Source organism: Exophiala bonariae (assembly GCF_035927105.1).
Source record: "Exophiala bonariae strain CCFEE 5792 chromosome Unknown scaffold_21, whole genome shotgun sequence".
NCBI classification, from domain to species: domain Eukaryota; kingdom Fungi; phylum Ascomycota; class Eurotiomycetes; order Chaetothyriales; family Herpotrichiellaceae; genus Exophiala; species Exophiala bonariae.
In genome coordinates, this window is record NW_027042496.1 from 164,184 (window position 1) to 184,103 (window position 19,920).

A 19,920-nucleotide genomic window follows, 5' to 3' on the forward strand; every position below is an offset into this window, starting at 1 on the left:
GCCAACAGTCCCCATGCTTTACTTGCCACGGGAGTTTTTAGGTGCAGACGATACAACAGCTTGTTCTGCTATTCTATCGCCCGAAACCAGTAAACATGATGCGCACCATCGCAATCACATGAAAGGCAACGGCACACCAAAGGTTTGGTAGCAGAAGTATTTCATGGTCACTCGCCTGCCTTCTCTTCTCTGCGCTTCTCCATGAGCCTCCACGAAGGATGCAAGGAAGTTCCCCGTACTGTTGGGGTGTTTAATCCGTCTCAATTGGCATGCGGCCCAGTCTGACTGGTCTTTTACGAAGCTTTCCAGTGCGTACACGAAAAGCGGTCGAAGGTAACCAGGGTTTAGTGCGCCGGCCTCATCAGCCGCAAGCCATTCTCCCTCTCCTTCGATGACTTGCCGAATCTTGAGCCGTGCATGCTGAATTTCGGGGGTGGGAAATGGAGGATCGCCCAGAATCCGGCCGATGACGATGGTCTCGACTTGGAATGCAGCAATACACAGCCCTGCCAACATGATAAGTGGTTTGGCAATCGTTTCAGAAAAGCTCTCCCGGATCTTGATCGGTTCAAGTTGAAGTGGGGGTGGTCGATGCTCCCACAGAGTGGCAAGCTTTGTTGTCAAATCAGCTAGGATCTTGCTCACCTCTTCCTGATCTGCAGCCGTTGACCTTGATCGACGGTAGTGCGTCACATCTGTGATCTGATTTGAAATCTTTTGGAGCTTTATGTAGAAGGTAAAGACCGGCTCAGCTATGGTATCGTAAAAGCCGCGCTCGGGATAGGCGTCACGATCAAGCATTGAGAGCGAAGGCAACTGCTCTCCTACACGGCTATACAGAAGCCGGAGAACTGTATTTGAGAGCAAACCAACGCTACCTGGATGCTTTGTCACCGTGTTCAGCAGTTGCAGCCATGCACAGATTCGTGAAAAAATGGCCGACTGTGGCCCATGCTCAAGCGATGATTGTAATCTTTCCGTGAAAAGCCCATCAAACATACCGAGAGAAGGCCCATCTTCATTAGGTGCAGTCACTGCGCAAAGGCACTGGAGGAATGCGCAGATCAACAGAATTTCAAAGTCGACGGTAGTGTCGCCGATCACCGATTCGAAGTTGTCAAGGGCGATTTGCTGTAATGTCGTGGCATAGGTTCTCGGTAGATGATCAACTTGAGACCTGTAGAGTGCCTGAAGTGCCCTCAGAAAGTCGGCAACTAGCGGCTGCTCAAGCCCCAAGTAGGCGATGTACTGTTTCATCCTTCGCCAGTTCAGCTGATCAAAAGGAGACAGCAAGGTGCAGTCCACGACATCCAGAAAGTAGGCGAATGTAGATTTAGCGGGAACTTCGGAGACTCCCATCCAGTCAAGTACTGTGCTCATGTATATAAGCTCTGATGTCGAATGAAATTGGTCGGTGGGGCTTACATCCACTACACCGATCTGGCTCGCCGGGTAAAAGATCGAACTTCTGTTGTTTTGGGACCACTGAATAGCGTCCCTGGAGAGATCTGTTGGTTGTGCTGCGACAGGAGCGACATCTGGATATGCTGTCATACTCACGTCCGGTGTGACGACCTCGAGGTTGGTCTGCTTCGCCAACGGATCGAGAGCACTTTCGACTTGTAGTTCGATGTTCTCGCTCGAGTCTGAGATTTTGGCTTGACAGCTGCTAACCGGCGGACTCAGGTCTTCATGTAGCGTCTGCGGAGAATGGGAGGCGCTTGGAAGCCGGTAGGTACATGTTCTCTTCAATCGGGTACATTTCTGACACACCGGGCGTTGCTCATCACATTTGACCTTCCGGGATCTGCAGGTATCACATCCGGTACGGACACGAATCTTCATAGAAGGTGCAAAGGCAGGAGAAGCGGCTTCGCGAGACTGCGGGTTTGGTGTTGTATTCTCGTTTACGGTGGACACCTCGCTCTCCATCGGTACTTCTCAACCTCGACCCAGATCTTTTCTTACCAGAGACTGCTATCTGGAGCATCAGCATAGACAAAGCTGATGGGGCAGATACACACCACAAGCATGGCAGTTAATACTCTCACAGGTTGTAAGGTGTACTACCGTCTGAGAGGCGGGGCAACGTGCAGCAACCCCGCATTTTTGAGGCATCTTTTTGTTAAAACCCACTTACCACAGATAATGCGAATGACTGTACAACCATGAACCTAACTGTATTCTATTTTGAGTACCAATGACTTCAAGGTCTTAATATTATGATTCATGTGGGGCAAGCGATTGCACTGCCACTGGCGCAAAGCACTGAGCGATATACTGCCGACCTCCTAGACATTCCTGAATTCTAAAATCTTCAGTTCATTGCAAATCCTCAGCCACTCAACAGACGCCAGGATTCGGGGGCCTCATAAGATCAGTACGAGATGTTAACGTCAGACTATACGTACTGTACGAGTAAACCCCGAGGGTCATGTACCAAAGATTGCGAGAAATATGCCATACAGGTGCCTCTGACGACACTAATCGGAAAGTGCTCAGGAATTATCGAATGAAGCGTTGGACCGCTAAAAAGAAGTCTAAAAAGACTGAAGAGCACGGTAGACTTCGCTGAAAATTCGCTCTCAAGTCTGAAGACTAGACGTGGAGAGACTGGTATAAGATTGTCTTCAGTGATAAATGTTCGATTTGGGCTGCAATCTTTGGTGATGAGGCTTCAAATGCCTATACTTGACACATCATTTCCAACGGCCTTCATTCGCTTATCTGACGTGAGCGTTTCATAAATCACGCCACTCAAGAGTTCATACAATCTCAGACTGCACAGTGGTACTTTTACAAGTTCCGTTCACCATATCGCTCAGCAAAGGCATACTGTAAGGTGCAGCATAGCAAAAGATCTTGAACTCTCACGCTGCGTACATCAACCTATGATAATGGGTCTTGACATCACCAGTCGCGGCAAGTAGAAGACGTTGATCTTAGCCTACGTGCGTTTTCTCGCACCAAAACCCCGTGGGTTTGGGACGTCGTGTGATTGGTAAGGTCTCCAGGTCCTAAAGGTAGAAAACGCCTTTTATCCCTATGCACGTGAATGATGACCACCAAAAGCTTTCTGGGCAGATCCCTTCGCTAAAACTGGAGCCCAGAAGGACGGACTGCGATTCGTTGGTTGGCTCATCTGCTAGGCAAAGCATCACACAGTGCACGCCTGAACGCTCGCTTATGGTGGAGCGCTATTCCACTGACGATCTCAGCATTCAGCCAATCTTACAACCCCGTTCCTCACGGTCCAGATTTTGATAGCCGAATGGCGAAGGTGATGATAATTTGCTTTCTTCATAGAATTTACCTCCAAACTGTTGTGCTTCGATGTTCTATAAGAAAAGCATCGAAATGTTATACCTACAACTTATGCGTTCCTCAGCGATTTCAAATCCAGAAGACTGATCATCGAACCCGCCACGAATAATCTGCAAAACAAATTTCGGTGCCCGTTGATGATGGAGAAAAATTTCGCCACGATCGTGCCAGAGCGCACAGCAGACTATCAGGAGAGCACGACCACAGAACATCTCGTGACTGAGGCCGAGGCTGCTATGGCATGGGAGCATTCATTGACGCTGAGTCGTGCCTTGAAGCTCTATCGGAAGGCCATCATGTATGGGGCTTTCGTGTCCCTTGCGCTGGTCATGGAGGGGTTCGATACCAAGATCATGGGATCACTCTATGCCGTTCCAGCATTTCGGACCGCTTACGGCACACGAGCGTCTAGCGGCTCCTACCAGATTTCCGCTCCCTGGCAAAGCGGCATGATGGGCATTACCGGCGTCTCATGCATCATTGGCATGTTTATAGGCGGATATGTGACTGAGAAAATTGGGTTCCGCAAGACCATGATCGGCACGTTGTTGTCTATGCCGCTAATCATCTTCATATTCTTCTTCGCGCCCAGCCTTGAAGTGATTGCAGTGGGCAACTTTCTCTTCGGTAAGGTAAATTGTCGATATGGTCGATATGATCTAACTACTATGCAGGTCTTCCTCTAGGTATATTCCAAACGATAACTACAGTGTATGTCACCGAAATCATGCCTAACGCCTTGCGCCCGTATCTAACGAGCTGCTATTCGCTTGCCTATGTAAGGTCCCCATAGATTCGCAAATAAGTTTTGGCCTAACGATCGAGCAAGGCGCTGGGTCAGCTTCTCAACGCAGCAATCTTCCGCGCCACACTCAATCTGCCAAGTCCGTGGCCATATCGGGTGCCTTTTGCTCTCCAGTAAGATCTCTCGCTATACTACATTCCGTTGAGGCGTCTGACATTCTACTTAGATGGTTCTGGCCAATCATCATTATTCCTGCTCTGTATTTTGCACCCGAGTCTCCTTGGTGGCTTGTGCGTCAGAATCGCTTGGATGACGCTCGAGCATCGCTGAGGAAACTGACTTCGGAAAACCTGGACATCGAGATTCAGCAACTTATCTCCTTGATGGTATTCACCACCAATCACGAACGCAGCATTGAAGCCGGCACTAGCTACGTGACGTGCTTTAAGAAAGTGAATCTGTATAGAACTCTCATTGTCATAGGTGTCTATATCATGCAGGTATTGACTGGCGCGCCTCTGCGAGCATGGATGACCTACTTCTTTCAGCAGGGTGGACTACCAACGGACCAGTCCTTTAACATGACCATCGTCGCCTTGGCCCTTTCTTTAATGGGGGTCCTGGGATCGGTAAGTGCATTTTCACCCCTCCCTTCGATAAGGTGCTAAGGTTTTTATTTATAGTGGGTGGTCATGACCTACACCGGCCGACGACGCATGTATCTCGTGGGCAACATGATTTCTATCGCCCTTTTCGTTGCTATTGGCGGTTTAGGTATTGGACTACGAAAGTCGAAGCTGTCAGGTCTGGCTTGGGGAATCGGATCTCTCCTTGCCGTAGATGGTTTCATTGCGAGTCTCTTAATCCTACCCGTCACATTCGTGCTGGTTTCCGAGATTCCCTCCGCCCTGCTTCGCAGCAAGTCTGTCGTCATCGCACGAAACTCCTATACTGCTGTCAACATCATTGCAGGTGTCCTGACACCGTATATGCTGAATCCCACTGCTTGGGGCTGGGGTGCTGTGACCGGCTTCTTCTGGGCCGGAGCGTGTGTCATAGGATTGACCTTCACCTTTTTCATGGTGCCGGAGTCCAAGGGCCGCACTACTGCAGAGATGGATATCCTCTTTGAGCAGAAAATTTCCGTCCGCAAGTTCAAGAGCACCGAAATCTCTCTTATCCGTGGCGTCCAAGAGGGATTACCTGTTCATCGTCAGTCGCTATGATAGTTCCACCTTTGCGGCCAAATAGCAGAGACGAAGCCGATTGTCCCAGACGACAGCTGTAAGACAGCTGTTTGCGCCACCACAAGCTGGAGTGGACTGTTGACTTTATCTAAGAGGCAACAAGCAAATTTGAGATCAATAGGATCTAGTTGGTAGGCTACAAAATCTTCCGGAGTTTTCAAGTCTTTCTCCTCAGTTTCCACGAGCCTTCCCTTTCTAAACGATGCGTTTAGCCCTGGCGCGATCGACTGGGCTCCTACGAGGTCATAGCCCCTGTCTAAACAATTTTCGCTCTTAGAAGGAATCCCGTACGTCGAGCTCGTAAAAAGGCTCCGAAGGTGCGATCTTCTTGCACCACATCTCGCGTCGGGTTTATACCTATAGCTTGAAACAATCTCTGTGCCACAACTGCAACCTCTATTCTTGCATGTCAGCTACGCTTAGAATTTGATACTCTGTTATATTCGGACGCGCCAGGATGTCTTATTCGTGTTATTTGCTCGATTCTACAGCATGATAGATGTCATTGATGGCCTTCAAGAGCTTCTGGTGAATTTCACCTCTTGCCACGACCAATCCTCGGTTGCGATACAAATCTCTTCCCGCGCCAAACTCAATACTCCTGCCATCCAAATCGGTCACTTTGCCGCCCATTTCTGTAAAGATAAGCTGCGATCCCGCATGGTCCCAGATATGCAATTTCGACTCCGAACTTTTAGGTATCCAGAATTGTACATTGCCCGTACCAAGGATCAACGCCGCATAGCGTATATGGGAGGACCATATTTCTGTGTTAGGAAATTTTGTGTTGAACTCGCGTGCAAGTCGAGAGATATGATCGTGGCGGGTAACTTCGCATGCGGTACAGCCCACGATGTGCAGGTTTTTGTCCGAAAGGCAATCGTCAAGAGGAAAAGATAAAGGCGTAGGATCACCAAGACCCTCCGGAGCCATTGACCGAATGGTGACGCCACGGCCCCGGACAGCTGATAGCATGATACCGAAGCCCTCATGGTCGATATCGGTCTCGGAAATTCGAGTCATGTTAGAGCTTATGTTGGGACAGCCAAGCACCCCAAGGACTTCTTGTCCGTCGTTGATGAGTGACAACGACACGGCATACTGTTGCCCTCGAAGAAATGCAGCAGTGCCATCAATCGGATCCAAGACCCAGATTCGACCTTTGTCACCACCCGGGCCACGTCCTCCGAGGTCGATCCACGTTAGCATTTCCTCAGTGGACGTCGGTTGGTGTCCCATTTTTGCAGTAACAGTTTGCACCAGATCGTAAACTCTGCCACACAAGTCAGGGGCCCCCCTCAATACAGCTGAAGTCTCTTCGCCCACGAAACGATCATTGGGAAAAGTATGATGCAACAGTCCTATCAGAATTGCCTGCGCGGCGAAGTCGCCCATGGTGACCTGGGAGTCATCCTCTTTTATAATTTCACCAACGGAGGACTGTACTTGCTTCGTGAGGATGGATGCTTGTAGAACACCGTGCTGCGCCATTTGCAGCTCGTATGAATACGGATACTGCATAACGAGCAAGGTTGTGGTAATAAAGAAATCCAGAAGCAAATGCTAGTCTTAGCCACGAGTACAGAGGCCAGGGGCACTAATGCTGAGAAGTGACGGATAAGGAAGTGCAGCACGCGACCTTTGTAGCAATGCGGAAGTCATTAGGAGTGAGGAAGCTACACCCCTTGTTTCTTTCGCAATATGGAGTTCTGCTTCTTGACAGCAGATGACCAAAAATATGAAGGTCATTGGCTCCGGAATAATCAGTCACATGCGACATAGACAATTCCATCCAAAGACAATTGACAATCAAAGTCCTCCTACGTTTTACGAACAAGACCGCCCACAGATAGTGTATTTCAGTCCCTCATTTCGTGAGCGTGGCATCGGTAAGAGTGGAGCGCTTCAATGACTAAGGCTACTAATCATGGAGATCGGCTAAAAAGTCGAAGACCCGCATTTGCCGAGCTGCTGGATGATCAAGAGGACACCCGACGATTGGTACAAAGCAAGTTATGTATTCCATCTTGTTTATTGGCGCCGTGTACACTGCAGACTGAAGTTCATTCTGAAAGCCTTCTGAAGAAAGAAGGGGATTTCGCCTGAGTTAAGCCGGCTCAACCAGCATTGAAACGATATTCTGCGAGAATTTATTACCAGTCTGAGGACCGTTTCTCATTAATAATCGTCCTCAAGGTGTGGAGTAGGGCACCATTTGAAAGTCTCGCTTCCCAAAAAGACAATGGTGAACCCACTAAGAACATCACCCCATACCACCAGAATCGCTGGGCATCGGGGCCACAGTTCTGGTGCGCCGGAGAACACTCTGTCGGCTTTTCGCAAAGCGCGCGAGATCGGTGGAAAAGGTGTCACCTGCGAGACTGACCTCGGTATCACGAAAGACAGACAGATGGTCCTGATCCACGATGAGACTGTTGATCGCACGACCGACGGTCACGGTCTCGTGCGCAATATGGACTATTTGGAAATTGTCAATCTCGATGCCGGTTCCTGGCACAGCGAGGCTTTCGCGAAAGAACGCATCCCCCTGCTGAGAGACGCTCTGCTACTCGCGCGAGAACTGGACATCGTCTATCAGCTCGAGCTCAAGATCTACAATCGTAACGACGAGATATTTTCCCTGCTACGGAGCCTGATTGACGAGCTCAACTGCGCTGATTTGATGCAGTTCTCATCCTTTGACTTTGCCCAACTCCGTGAGATCAAGAAGGTGATACCCGAAGTGCCGACCGTGGCTTTGTCGCATTCACGCTTGATTGACCCGGTTGCGGTGGCGCGAGAAGCGAATGTGGATGCCATGAATCTCGAGATCCAGCACTTTCCCAGTGGAGAAGCTCGACAACTTCACGACGGTGGAATCGCCGTGTTCCTCCACGTGCCAGCTCCCCCTCGTCTAGCAAATCTCAAAGCTCACGGCGTGGATGTTGAAGCTCAAGTGGCGGAATGGGTTCGTGAAGGACTGCTAGATCAGCTCATAAGCGATGACGTGGAGCAGGTGGTCAGAATCATCGGTGAGGGGCGGAGGTGAGGAGAAAGGAGTCGACTTGCGCAGGGACAAGTCTCTTCCTGTGCCTCCTTCACCGCTTTCAGTAATGGCTACACCATGAGTGCCATAACCCAGAGCACATCTTGTTCGATAATATGTTTTCAATCCTACTTTGCATGCACCCGTGTTGAGCATCCTTTTTCCCGCGGGCCATTTTCTGAGGAGTGATACTCCTCGTAGATGCCGAAATTGAAGATAAGCCATCGACATTGCCGAATGTAGCTTGATACTAAGTCACGAAAGTGTCTTTAAAGTTTTGACAAGCCTGTCTTGTAAGACAAGTTCATGTAGGATCCGTCTAATTGCTACCACAACGTTGCGGTCACGTGGATTGAGCCAGGGTAAACAGTGTCGCGGCGTCACAAATGTGGCTTCATAGGGCAGCAGCAGAAAACACAGGCCACAGCCAAAGGTCGCATATTACGGAAAGCTCATACAACGATTCTCCCAATACCAATCCCATTCCCATTGCCACTCGAACCTTTCAACTCATCCGCTCAACATCCAATCCACAAAGGGTGAGTCCGGGTGATCTCTCACCTGCCTCGCAGGAGATCAGGGTGACCACAGGGCGGCATCACCCTCGTCCCCAACAGGCTTGAGTCGAGAGGAGATGTCCTACACCCCGACTTTCACAAAAAATGCAGGCGTATGTATTATCAGCGATTCGAACCCCTGACCCGGTGCACTTACAAAAACCAAAGACAACGTCTTCATGCAAAAAGAAAATCGTGGAGAATAAGCGATTTGAACGCTTGACTTCTCGCATGCAAAGCGAGCGCTCTACCCCTGAGCTAAGACCCCGTTTAAATCGCCGAAGAGACGTACCGGTCCTGGACGATTGTTGCGCAATTTTAGTGCTCTAAAAATCATATCCCAATTTTCTACCCCACCTACGAAAAAGTCATGGGCCAACCCCGCACCTTTTTCCAAGGAGACCTCGGCTAACTACAGTCATCTCGTTCTGCAATTAAGTGGCGGGAACCTCCTGAGCCAACTACGCCCATAGCCCGTGGTAGACTGAAGAGGCGACGAGATAGTACTACCGAAGTTGAAAAGATCAACAGAAGACTTTGATCGCACACAGTCACATAAGCGGCAGTCTGTGAGGAGCTTTTGGTGACCCACAAGGGTTACGAAATGGAGCGGAAGAATCTTAATTCCGGGTCCTTAGAGTGGCATCAACAATAAGATTGACGACGATGAGGTGGTTAATGAATCCGTGGAGGAGTAATGGAGAAATTTTCCTATACAAATTTAGCCTGTGGGAGTTCTCCTCAGTATTCGCTCGCATTTCCATTCGCTCTAGCTTTTCGTTTTCCCAAGGTGTTCCCTAAAATCTATGAACAGGCAGTATACGAGTATCATTGCTACTCCACGGACGAAACATCTATCGAAGGACGTCACGCCGAGTAAGAGTTCAATACCCATATGATTCAGTCGACAACTTAAACGCGAAAAGTTTCCAAAAGCAAGAGATAACACCTTCCATCTTTGTCTCCATGTTTCCACCAAACCCTGCATATGGCCATCAACTATCACATTCCCGCCTTTTTAACATGTCTGCCAACCCTGCCAACGTCTTCGAAAATGTCGGATCATTAGCGCTTCCATTCTGGCTATGCGACGGCTGCACCCTCTGCCCTCTTCCTGCGACTCCACCTCCGAGAGTAGCAAGGCCGTTCACATTCGCACTACTACCCATACTCCCAGGCGCGGTCCCCGTTCCAGTATTACTGCTCTTCACCGTCAGGAAAGGCGGATATCCATCTAAGTCCCTCATCATGCCGCCGCTGTCACTGTGACTCTGCACACCCATGGAATTCGGATTGACGGTCAGGTTCATCCCAAAACCACTATAGGCCATGCCGTTAGGCATACCTAGATTACCAAAGTCAAGTCTATCGTCTGCGTTGAGGAGGCTGACGAAGTCGGTTGATGAGAGATCTTGGATTTCATGGAGAGCGGCACGGTGGGGATTTTGATGTCTTTGGTTTTGAGCTGGTCGAGTTTGGAAGGAGGGAGGTGTTTGCATGCTGGCTGGGGAGGGCGAGAAGCCGTTCCGGGGCGTATCGGCTCCCATCCAAGTGTTTGCGTTTGAGGAGCGGTACTGCGTGAAGTTCGATGAAGAGGATGTGTTGGTTGTGGGCAAAGTGAATACCGTCTGTTGGGGTTGAGAAACTTTATTTGGGTATGTGTTGGAAGAAGTTGCGGAGCGATCTTGGGGAGGCGTGGGATGGTCGAAGGTAGAGAGATCTTGAGAGAGGGTTGGCCAGTCATTCATGTAGGAGGAGGGTTTGTGCTGGCCGATCATTCTCCCGTCGTCGGCCGAGAACAGTGGATTTGTATCTTGATGTTGACCGGAGCTATGTTGTCCGTTCATTTCATTTATGTCATTTGATCGGGATTGGCTTAGAGTAGACTGGTAGAAGCCCTCTTGATGCTGCTTGGGCTGAGGAATACTCTTCTCGAGCACTTGGGGTTGAGAATCTCGATGGAAAGACAGGTGCCGTTTGAATGAGCCTCGTTCCTGAATATCGTGATCAGAGCTGCGTCTTCGAGCTGGAACGGTACGTCGCTCAGGTACAGCATCTCGAAGCTCGATAATGACCGCTTCGAGGACGTTAGACATTTTCTCTGCTGGCACATATGTATGAGACATATCCTGTAATGCTGCTGCTAGGCACTCAAGATATTGCATATTGTTGTTTCTTGTCGATCTATCTTTCATGAAGGCAAGAGCAGCAACGAGTGCCGTAGCTGCGGTCCCAGCATGTTGAAGACCTGTGACGCATATTTGTTTGGTATCAAATCTTTGGCGATGCTGCCAGAATATCCTCGCAATTCGAACTGCATGCTGTGTACATATTGTGCGTGAGAGGGCCGAAAAATGATTCGCAGGATTTGCTACCTTGCCTGTGTCGGAGTCGTCCTCACTGTTGTCACCTGAGCTAGATTGTGCGGTGTTTGGATCATCGTAACGAGCGAATGGGCGGTGCAGAAGTATCATAGTGGCACTGTATTGCTGATGCAACAAGAAAAAGGAGAATGGTGAGGTGGCAATGTTATCGGCATTCCACTGGAGAGTCTTTGGGAGATGAGAGTACCAAGATTCTAGTTCGCGATGTAGCGCCGACATGCCGAAGTAGACATGATGGTCGATGTTGGTACTAAGTTTCGAAGCTTGGTCCATGATTTCTGTGATCTTGCCAGCAAGCTCCATAAGGTCCAGTAACGCTTCGTATATTTGTGTCTCTCGACTCTTCGCTGGCCCAGCAGGAAGACTAGTTCCAAGTCGCTCAAAAGCTACACTAAGCTTGTAGACTTCTAGATCCGTATGTTTCATCATGGTAGGGCGGCCGAGGAACAGTGCCCAGTATTTGTCGTAGACAATACACGCCCAAAGAGTCATACGCCCAATCTCGATCTCTCTTGGACTGGCGCCTGCATTCGTTGTGTCGAGGTGAAGTCCGATCTCGAAACAGAGCCTGTTGGCCATGCCCGCATACAGCCAACCAAGATTATCCCTTCCGACGCCTGTTTCCAAGTCTCCGAGTAATAGTAGAGCAACAATGCTAGGAATACCACCAGCCTGCTCTATCTCATACTCAAGCATGTACTTGGCTTCTCTGTGCAGGGTGTTCTCCTTATCTGGCAATGATATTCGGATCATGTCTGGCCTCGTTTTGTCTGCAAATCGATAGCCCATGGCAAGGACGCAAACATGTAGGAAACCGGAGTAGAACTGTCCAGCACCGTTTTCCCTCTCCTCTTCGAAGACAGCTTGGTGGATGACATGAAGGACAGAGTTGTAGTGATCCCAGAACAGGTTCATTAAGTAATCATGGGTATCGAACGAGATGGAGCGGATCGCCTTCTCTGCCCGCCGCTGCTGCTCAAGCGCTCGGCGTTTGGCATCCTCGCTTTGAGCCTTGAGCTCGGAATGGATGTGGCAGTTCGCGACTGGACCGAAATACCGAAGGCGACCACTTAACTGATCGAAGCTCAGATGCCCAGTCGTTGACAATAATTTACTAACCATACTGGTGCTCCCAAGCGAGCTTGAGCTTTGAGGAGATGCAGCGTCGATATCTGAGTCTGGATGAGGAAGATCAGGGCCGTGTGTGATAGAAGATACAGGCTGGAGAGAGCGCGCGACATCGAGGGTAGCTGGTCGCGTTGGTTGAGCGTTGCCTCCAATACCGTCGTTGCTATATTGCTGGCCATCTTCATGAGGCGGGCACGACTGCTCTTCACGCTGATCTTTCTCACGGAGAAGACTTTCCAAGTGCGTGATCCTGTCTGTCAGAGAGCTGATGTAGGTTTTCGAATTTGGTTTCCGCCGTTCGTCGTCGTACGTGATAACGCATTGCCTGCCAAGGCCGTCGCACTGGGTACATTGTGTCTGCCCTGCCAAAACAACACACCTAGTCCTCCGATCACGGCATGATGCACAAGCAACAGATGCGCGATGCCTTGGCCTTTGAGGCTTACCCGACGAGGCTGACGAGTTGGCAGGAGGCAGCATATTCGCCTGCAGTTGTGGGCCTTGTGTCGCCATGTTAGCCATCTCCGCTAGCGCCTGAGATCCTCGTCCGCTTGCTTGTTTCCTGATGATAGTCCCTCGTTCGATCAGAATCAAGGTTGGTCATCTGGTATACAAAGGAAGGAGAAGCTGTCGTCCGATAACGTTTTCCGAAAGGAAAAATAGAGGGAAGAGTTCATCCACTGGGAGCATTTTGCCTGACTTAACCTGTTGAGCTTGGTTAGGCGGGGTTGGGGCTGGGGGACAGGTCCGTTACGGGGTACTCCCAACACTAAACTCGAATCGACTCTAGGCTGAGGTGAGTTCCATCAGGATCCCCGGGACTTCGAGGTAGAGTTCCTGGGGAGGAGGGCACGAGATGGGGATACGAGCCGCATGACTCGCCAAATACGGGGCTTCGTGCTGGTTACGAGTAGTTGACTCTGCCTACCCTGGGAAACCCTTTTCCTTTGGACCTCGGCCACTCTCATGTCCAAGTTTTTCGTACGGGTCCTTCCAGAGTATGGAGTACCTGGTTTCATTATTCATGAGGAGGAGTTCAAAGTGCTCTAATGCGTCATGCCATTTGAAGGCCGCAACGTGGAGAGCCTCGGGCTATGTGTTGCACTACAGTCAACTTGCGGCAACACAATTTCTTTGCATAACACTGCAAGGAGGATCTTGCATCTCGCCAGCTAGGGCCACAGAAGCCAAAATCTCTCCGGCTGATTCAGAATGACTGCAAACGGAACTCCTGCGTTCGAGTTCTCCGCAAAGAACTTACCTCTGAAGCTCTTCATCAACAATGAGTATGTTGATTCAAAGTCTGGGAAATTCCTGACAGTGCACAATCCCAAGGACAAGTCTCTAGTCAGCAGCAATGTCCCCTTGGCCAACGAACAGGATGTCGACGCAGCTGTCGCAGCCGCTGAAGCAGCCCTTCCAGGGTGGAAGAAAATCAGCGCATCGCAACGTCGAGATATAATGCTCAAGTTCGCAGATCTCCTCATCAAGTATACCGAGGCCCTCGCGGAGCTGACGCGAATCACGCTAGGTGCGCCTTTTGGTGCGTTTGGTGCGTTCGAAGTCGGACTTGCAGCAGAAGCGTTCAAGTACAACGCTGGCTGGGTTGACAAGTTTCTTGGAGATGCTGTGCCTCAAGAGAATGGCTTCATGCAAATTACTCGTAATGAGCCTCTCGGTGTTACAGCCGGAATTGTCCCCTGGAACGGTCCTTTAGGTACAGTCGGTCTGAAGGCAGCTCCTGCTTTGGCCACCGGCAATTGCTTCATCCTCAAGCCTTCGGAAAAGACTCCATTCGCTGCTGCCGGCCTTGGTCCCCTGATCAAAGAAGCTGGCTTCCCACCGGGCGTTTTCCAAGTTCTGACTGGAGACGGTTCTACCGGAGCAATTATTGCAAGTCATATGCGCATCCGCAAGGTCAGTTTCACCGGCAGTATCCCCACAGGAAAGAAGATCCAGGAGATGGCTTCCAAATCTAATCTCAAGCGTGTCACCCTCGAATTAGGGGGCAAGTCACCTGCAGTGGTGTTTGACGATTGCAACCTCGAAAATGCCGTGACTTGGTGTGTGAACGCGCTGGCTGCGAATACAGGCCAGGTATGCTTCGCAGCAACCCGCGTCTACGTCCAAGAAGGCATTTTCGACAAGTTTTCCAAGATGTACAAAGAAAAGCTTGAGGAGAAAGCAAAGACAATCGGAGACCCAGATAAGGAAAGCACGCAAATGGGTCCACTCGTAGACGCGGCGCAATTTGAGCGTGTCAACGGGTTCATCGAGCGTGGAGTGTCTGGAAAGCAGGGTACGCTTCTCACTGGTGGCAACAAGCTCGAAAATTTGGGCTACTATGTCGAGCCCACAGTCTTTACTGGCGTCAGTCCGGATGCAGAAATCTACTCGAATGAGATCTTTGGACCTGTATCCATTCTCAACTCTTTCAAGACTGAAGAGGAGGTGATCAAAGCAGCCAATGCCACAGAGTATGGCCTAATGGCTGGTGTCTTCACGCAAGACATCAACAAGGCGCTGCGGGTGGCAAGCGACTTCGATTCAGGCATGGTGGGCATCAATTGCGTCAGCCTGACATTCTTGACAGCGCCATTTGGTGGCAGCAAAGAGAGCGGTATGGGCAGAGAATGTGGTAGGGCAGCGCTACAAGCTTTCACGGAGCCGAAGACGATCATGATAAACATGACTTATTAGAGGCGGATAGAGTCGGGCTAGGTCGAAAAACTCCTGGGGGAAAGGGATGTTGCAGGGGGTTTGAGTTCGTCGCGGTTCTCCTCACGCTGAAGACTGTTGTAGGAGACGAGAGTCTAGTGAAAGTGCAAAAGTTCAAGCTCCAACCTGTAGAAGACTTTCGTATTCTAAATCGACGCAAAACCTTTTTGAACCGTGATGCACAGTCTCTTTCCTAGCCATTCTACAGTAGCTACTCGAAGACAACAACCTTTCTCCTCTGGCTCTGTCCCGCTTTCATCTCTTTCACCATGTCATCCAATTCCTCCAGCTTCCTAAACTCCACTTCTGGCACTATGTTATGCTTCGCGAGAAACTCCACGGCTTTCCCCATTCGCTGCGGCGTACCTGTACTCTCCGCCATAATGCGATAGCTCGCCACTGCCAAATCATACGTACTTACTTGCAACGGCTCCTTCGCGATTCCAACCACCATCAATATACCGTTCACCCTCAGGATACTTGGAGCAGAAGCATACGCAGCATTAGAAGCACTGAAGACAGCAGTAGCATGACACCCTCCATTGGTGATCTTCTTGATTTCTTCAACGTAACTGGGTTTCGTTTTAGAGTTGAAGACGTAGTCAGCCCCTTGGGACTTGCAGATAGCAAGGGTGTCGTCGTTGATGTCGATGGCGATGACGTTTAGGGACATGGCTTTCGCATACTGTGTGGCGAGCTGCCCAAGTCCGCCGGCGCCAATGACGGCGAGCCATTGCTTTGGCTGGAGGGAGCAGGAGTTGACTGCGTGAAAAGCTAAATAGAGAGTGTGGGCAGTGTGAAGCCAACAAGGAAGAAGGACATACCTGTGATCCCAGCACAGAAGACGGGAGAGGCTTTCTTGATGTCAAGATTGCAAGGAAGAATCACGCTGTTCTGCCAATCGACAGTGGCATATTCTTGGAAGAAACCGTTGGTGGAAAAGCCGTGAAGCAAAGCTGTAGCCTTTTGGCATTTGGAATTGTGTGCCAGACAGCCTTCGCATTCGTAGCAGCCTCCGTCGAAGTAGAGAAATCCAACAGCGTCGCCGATTTGGAAGCCCCTATTTTCTGCGCCTTGGCCAATAGTATGAATGTAGCCGGCACCTTCGTGGCCGATAGTGAAAGGCTCCTCTAGTGGTGCCTGGGTGGCCAGAATATCTGAGTGACACAGGGAGGCGCTTGCTATTTTGATGAGGAATTGGCCTGGTCCTGGCTCGGGGATTGGGATGTCGTTGACAAAAAACTTCTGCTGTTTAGGATCCCATTGTCCTGCTTTCATGGTACTGTTCTGGCTGGTTGAGCCCATGTTTGATGGTTATGGGTTTTTGCAGGGAACTATCAGGAATTAATCTCGGAGGAGGTGAAACAATATCAGGATGTCAGGATGTCCTAATTTACTGCCGGATGCGGCAATACAAGGCGCACGTCCAGTTCAAGAGACTCGTTCTTGCGTTAGTTTCCACGACAGAACCAAGCCACCGGACGACCGCATGAGGTCGCTCTTGAGCATGGGCTGTGTTTGTGAGCGCGAGTCAGCTGGAGGAAGAGATACGGAAAACCCGGCCCGCATGAGAGCGATTCGGTCAAAGTTAATTTTTTGGCCCCCTGTCGTGGCTGTTAGTTGTCGCGAGTAGACGCTGATAGATTATCCATATCTTCCTTGATAGAATTTTACCCATCTAGAATCACGATTATAGACGAGGTCGGCCTCTTTTTTCTAGTTCTAAGGCGTCCCTCTTGGCCCACTCCCTCATGACCTTCCTTTGAATCTTCCCCGAAGCCAGTTTGGGCACCTCATCTATGAACTTGACACCTCCAACCAATTGCTTATGCTTTGCAACCTTCCCTTTCATCCATTCTTGTATTTGATTTTCCGTGACTTCGCCTTTCTTCTCTTCCTTCAGGTTAATGTAGGCGCGTGGCCACTCTTCTTCTCCAAGCAGGATGCCAGTAACCGCTGCATCTGCAATGTCCTCATTCTCGAGTAGGACCGCCTCAAGCTCAGCGGGTGCTACTTGAAGGGCATTGACCTTAATCAACTCCTTCTTCCTGTCGACGATCCAGAACCAGCTGTCTTTCACCACTGCAATGTCTCCCGTTTTCAGCCATCCTTCACTGTCCAGACTTTCTCTTGTTGCTTGCTCATTCCTCCAGTATCCGAGACAAACATTGGGTGCTTTAACGAACATTTCGCCTGGTCGACCTTCCAAAACCTCGTTTCCATCATCGTCGAGGAGCTTAAATTCGTTGTTCGGGAGGATGAGGCCAACACTTCCAGACTCGTCGTATCTGCCTCCAGGGACTAGAATCGAGCCACAGGTGACCTCTGTCATGCCCCAGCCTTGAATGATGTTGCAGCTGAGCTTCTTTGCTACCGCCCTTTGAAGTTCTTTGCTGAGAGGTGCTGCGCCGCAGAGAATGTGCTTGACACTGCTTAGGTCATACTTTGCGGTCTCTTGTCGCTTGTCTAGCATGATAAGGATGGGCGGCGCAACTTGAAGGTTTGTGATTTTATGTGTCTGTATTACCCTTAAGAAATCTTCGTAGACAAATTTCTTCATCACATATGTTGGAAACAAGAGAGTTGGCGCCATCAAGTTGACATACAATTGTCCTAGCATTGTTAGCACTGGCTGTTTCTCCCTTGCGTCTCTACTTACCGTAGGCGTGATACAGTGGTAGAAACCCAATCCAACGCTCTTGCGACTTATGTGATCGCTCGAGATCGCGCATAAAAATTGTTTGGACAACATTTGCAAGCAGGTTATGATGAGAGACGCAAACACCCTTTGGCAGTCCTGTCGTGCCCGAGGAGTAGTTAATAGTAGCAATATCGGTCATAGACGTCTCAGCCATCGGATCCCACTGCCACAATTCTCCTTCCGACTGACTTCCTGCCATGTCTTCCCTCCAATCTCTGATGCCTAGCTTTGTCCGACAGGGCTTGTCTGAAAATAGGAAAATCTTACTTTTGTCAAGGCCAGCACGGCGAGCTGCTTCTACCGCCGTCTCCACATGGTCGGGATGTACCAGGATACAAGAGGTTCCTGTATTCTTGATCTGGTATTCGACTTCATTGACAGTATAGACAGGATTGGCTGCACTGAAGATTCGCCCTGCTCCGACGATGCCTAAGTACGCAACAGGAACGAATATGTGATTTGGGGTGAAGATCATCACCACTTGTTGCTTCCCAATGCCGAGTCTATCAAGTCCGAAGCCTAAACGCTTGACCCATGATAGTAACTGGCGAGGTGTAAGAAAATGAGCCGGATCTGCCGCGTCGATCCATATTGGTTGGTCTGAGGGCTGTCTATCCTGAGGAAAGAGAAACGAGAGGACATTATATTTGGGAATCTCAAGGTCTTGAAAAAGTGACTTATAAACCATCTTTGCGCCTTGTTCGATTGATTTCCCTAGTGTATCGGAATACTATCAAGTGTTGGAGGAGTTGAAGTATTGAATTTAACTCTTAACCTCGGCTGAGTCACGTCCCCAAGGGACCGAGGGCTAGGGAAGCGGCTGAAGATCTCCATCCCGCGCCCCCAAAGCAGCCACAATTAGGCTCTTGAGGTTGTCTGAACTTTGCTTGACTGGCTCGCTGGTGACGCCGAGAACCCGGCGTGCGCCTTAATCTTTTGTTGCTTCCTTTGTTATCTTCGGTCCCGGGAGTGTGTAGACTACTAGTGCATTGTGGTTGGATTATCAATTTTCTAAGCAACAATGTCAAATCTCAAAGAGTTCGAGAGCTTCTTCTCGCTTCAAGGGAAAGTTGCACTGGTCACAGGATAAGTCATCTGTACTAGAATTCTCAGCCACTTAATCTGACCCGATCTCACAGGCTCACGAGGCCTCGGGTTGCACGCCGCAACAGCTTTCTTGAGAGCGGGCGCAAGGAAAGTATTTATATGCGCTCGAAAACTGGAGGGCCCTCAGGGTATCAGCCTGGCAATTGATAAATTGAATCAGCTTGGTTGTAAAGGCACAGTGATAGGCATCCCCGCGAATGTTGCCGACGAGAAAGGCATTCAGCAACTCGTACAGGAAGTGAAGAAAACCGAGTCAAAGCTAGACATCCTCGTGGCCAATGCAGGTGCAACTTGGGGTGGGCCCTTTGATCCCACACCAGACTGGGCCAGTGCAAAGGTGCTCGACTTGAATGTTCGTGGTGTTTTCAATCTCATCAGATTGTCAGTCTGTCACGCCCCCTTTGTTTTCTCAACTCACCTTCATGCAGATTCGCACCAATGTTGGAAGCGGCAGGCACGCCTTCAGATCCTGCACGTGTGATCATTGTCAGTTCTACCGCTGGTAGCAATGTCCACCATGTGGGAGATCACGGCACCATTATGTATTCAGCCTCCAAGGCGGCTGCAGACCATATGGCTCGAAATCTGGCCGTGGAGCTGGGTCCGCGAAATATCACCACCAATACCGTCAAGCCTGGATTTTTCCCATCCAAGCTCGCAAGTGGTCTTATTGACATATTGGGTGGTGAAGAGGAACTTTCGAGGACTAACCCCCGAGGAAGGCTGGGTTTGCCCGAAGACATTGCAGGAGTGATGCTCTTCCTCGCCTCTCCTGCAGGAAGCTACGTCAACGGCGAGGATATATCGTTGGATGGAGGTGCTAGATTATCTTCAGGTCGGCTCACCAAGCTGTGATGACTTCCAATCCTTCTCACCGCAGCCTCGTTCTGTCGGTTGTGTCGTGACTTAAAACACGTGATCCACGCCTTGCCGTTGACACATTTGCTGCGCGAGTCATTCGCG

General features: G+C 50.0%; 9 protein-coding genes and 1 non-coding gene across 10 annotated transcripts; 4 read left to right on the forward strand and 6 right to left on the reverse strand.

Annotated features, from left to right (window-relative positions):
- Window positions 1-114: 114 nt before the first annotated feature.
- LTR84_005622 (uncharacterized protein) lies at window positions 115-1,932 on the reverse strand (the record flags this gene model as incomplete). The annotated part of the gene is made up of 1 exon (XM_064849188.1): window positions 115-1,932. The coding sequence occupies one exon, from the start codon at window positions 1,930-1,932 to the stop codon at window positions 115-117; it is 1,818 nt and encodes a 605-aa protein (XP_064703891.1).
- A 1,532-nt stretch (window positions 1,933-3,464) lies between these two features.
- On the forward strand, window positions 3,465-5,295 carry LTR84_005623 (uncharacterized protein; the record flags this gene model as incomplete). Its single annotated transcript, XM_064849189.1, has 5 exons — window positions 3,465-3,951; window positions 3,999-4,102; window positions 4,154-4,242; window positions 4,296-4,698; window positions 4,753-5,295. 5 exons carry the CDS (start codon window positions 3,465-3,467, stop codon window positions 5,293-5,295), a joined length of 1,626 nt encoding a protein of 541 aa, XP_064703892.1.
- A 492-nt stretch (window positions 5,296-5,787) lies between these two features.
- Window positions 5,788-6,807, reverse strand: LTR84_005624 (uncharacterized protein; the record flags this gene model as incomplete). The annotated part of the gene is made up of 1 exon (XM_064849190.1): window positions 5,788-6,807. The coding sequence occupies one exon, from the start codon at window positions 6,805-6,807 to the stop codon at window positions 5,788-5,790; it is 1,020 nt and encodes a 339-aa protein (XP_064703893.1).
- A 751-nt stretch (window positions 6,808-7,558) lies between these two features.
- LTR84_005625 (uncharacterized protein) lies at window positions 7,559-8,365 on the forward strand (the record flags this gene model as incomplete). Its single annotated transcript, XM_064849191.1, has 1 exon — window positions 7,559-8,365. One exon carries the CDS (start codon window positions 7,559-7,561, stop codon window positions 8,363-8,365), a length of 807 nt encoding a protein of 268 aa, XP_064703894.1.
- A 750-nt stretch (window positions 8,366-9,115) lies between these two features.
- On the reverse strand, window positions 9,116-9,187 carry LTR84_005626. The gene has a single exon. It is a non-coding gene; the product is annotated as a tRNA-Ala (tRNA).
- Window positions 9,188-9,914: 727 nt separating this feature from the next.
- Window positions 9,915-12,944, reverse strand: LTR84_005627 (uncharacterized protein; the record flags this gene model as incomplete). Its single annotated transcript, XM_064849192.1, has 1 exon — window positions 9,915-12,944. The coding sequence occupies one exon, from the start codon at window positions 12,942-12,944 to the stop codon at window positions 9,915-9,917; it is 3,030 nt and encodes a 1,009-aa protein (XP_064703895.1).
- A 699-nt stretch (window positions 12,945-13,643) lies between these two features.
- On the forward strand, window positions 13,644-15,131 carry LTR84_005628 (uncharacterized protein; the record flags this gene model as incomplete). The annotated part of the gene is made up of 1 exon (XM_064849193.1): window positions 13,644-15,131. One exon carries the CDS (start codon window positions 13,644-13,646, stop codon window positions 15,129-15,131), a length of 1,488 nt encoding a protein of 495 aa, XP_064703896.1.
- A 229-nt stretch (window positions 15,132-15,360) lies between these two features.
- On the reverse strand, window positions 15,361-16,454 carry LTR84_005629 (uncharacterized protein; the record flags this gene model as incomplete). Its single annotated transcript, XM_064849194.1, has 2 exons — window positions 15,361-15,923; window positions 15,974-16,454. The coding sequence occupies 2 exons, from the start codon at window positions 16,452-16,454 to the stop codon at window positions 15,361-15,363; spliced, it is 1,044 nt and encodes a 347-aa protein (XP_064703897.1).
- Window positions 16,455-16,839: 385 nt separating this feature from the next.
- LTR84_005630 (uncharacterized protein) lies at window positions 16,840-18,538 on the reverse strand (the record flags this gene model as incomplete). The annotated part of the gene is made up of 2 exons (XM_064849195.1): window positions 16,840-17,762; window positions 17,809-18,538. 2 exons carry the CDS (start codon window positions 18,536-18,538, stop codon window positions 16,840-16,842), a joined length of 1,653 nt encoding a protein of 550 aa, XP_064703898.1.
- A 333-nt stretch (window positions 18,539-18,871) lies between these two features.
- Window positions 18,872-19,812, forward strand: LTR84_005631 (uncharacterized protein; the record flags this gene model as incomplete). The annotated part of the gene is made up of 3 exons (XM_064849196.1): window positions 18,872-18,928; window positions 19,118-19,338; window positions 19,386-19,812. The coding sequence occupies 3 exons, from the start codon at window positions 18,872-18,874 to the stop codon at window positions 19,810-19,812; spliced, it is 705 nt and encodes a 234-aa protein (XP_064703899.1).
- Between the last annotated feature and the right edge of the window lie 108 nt (window positions 19,813-19,920).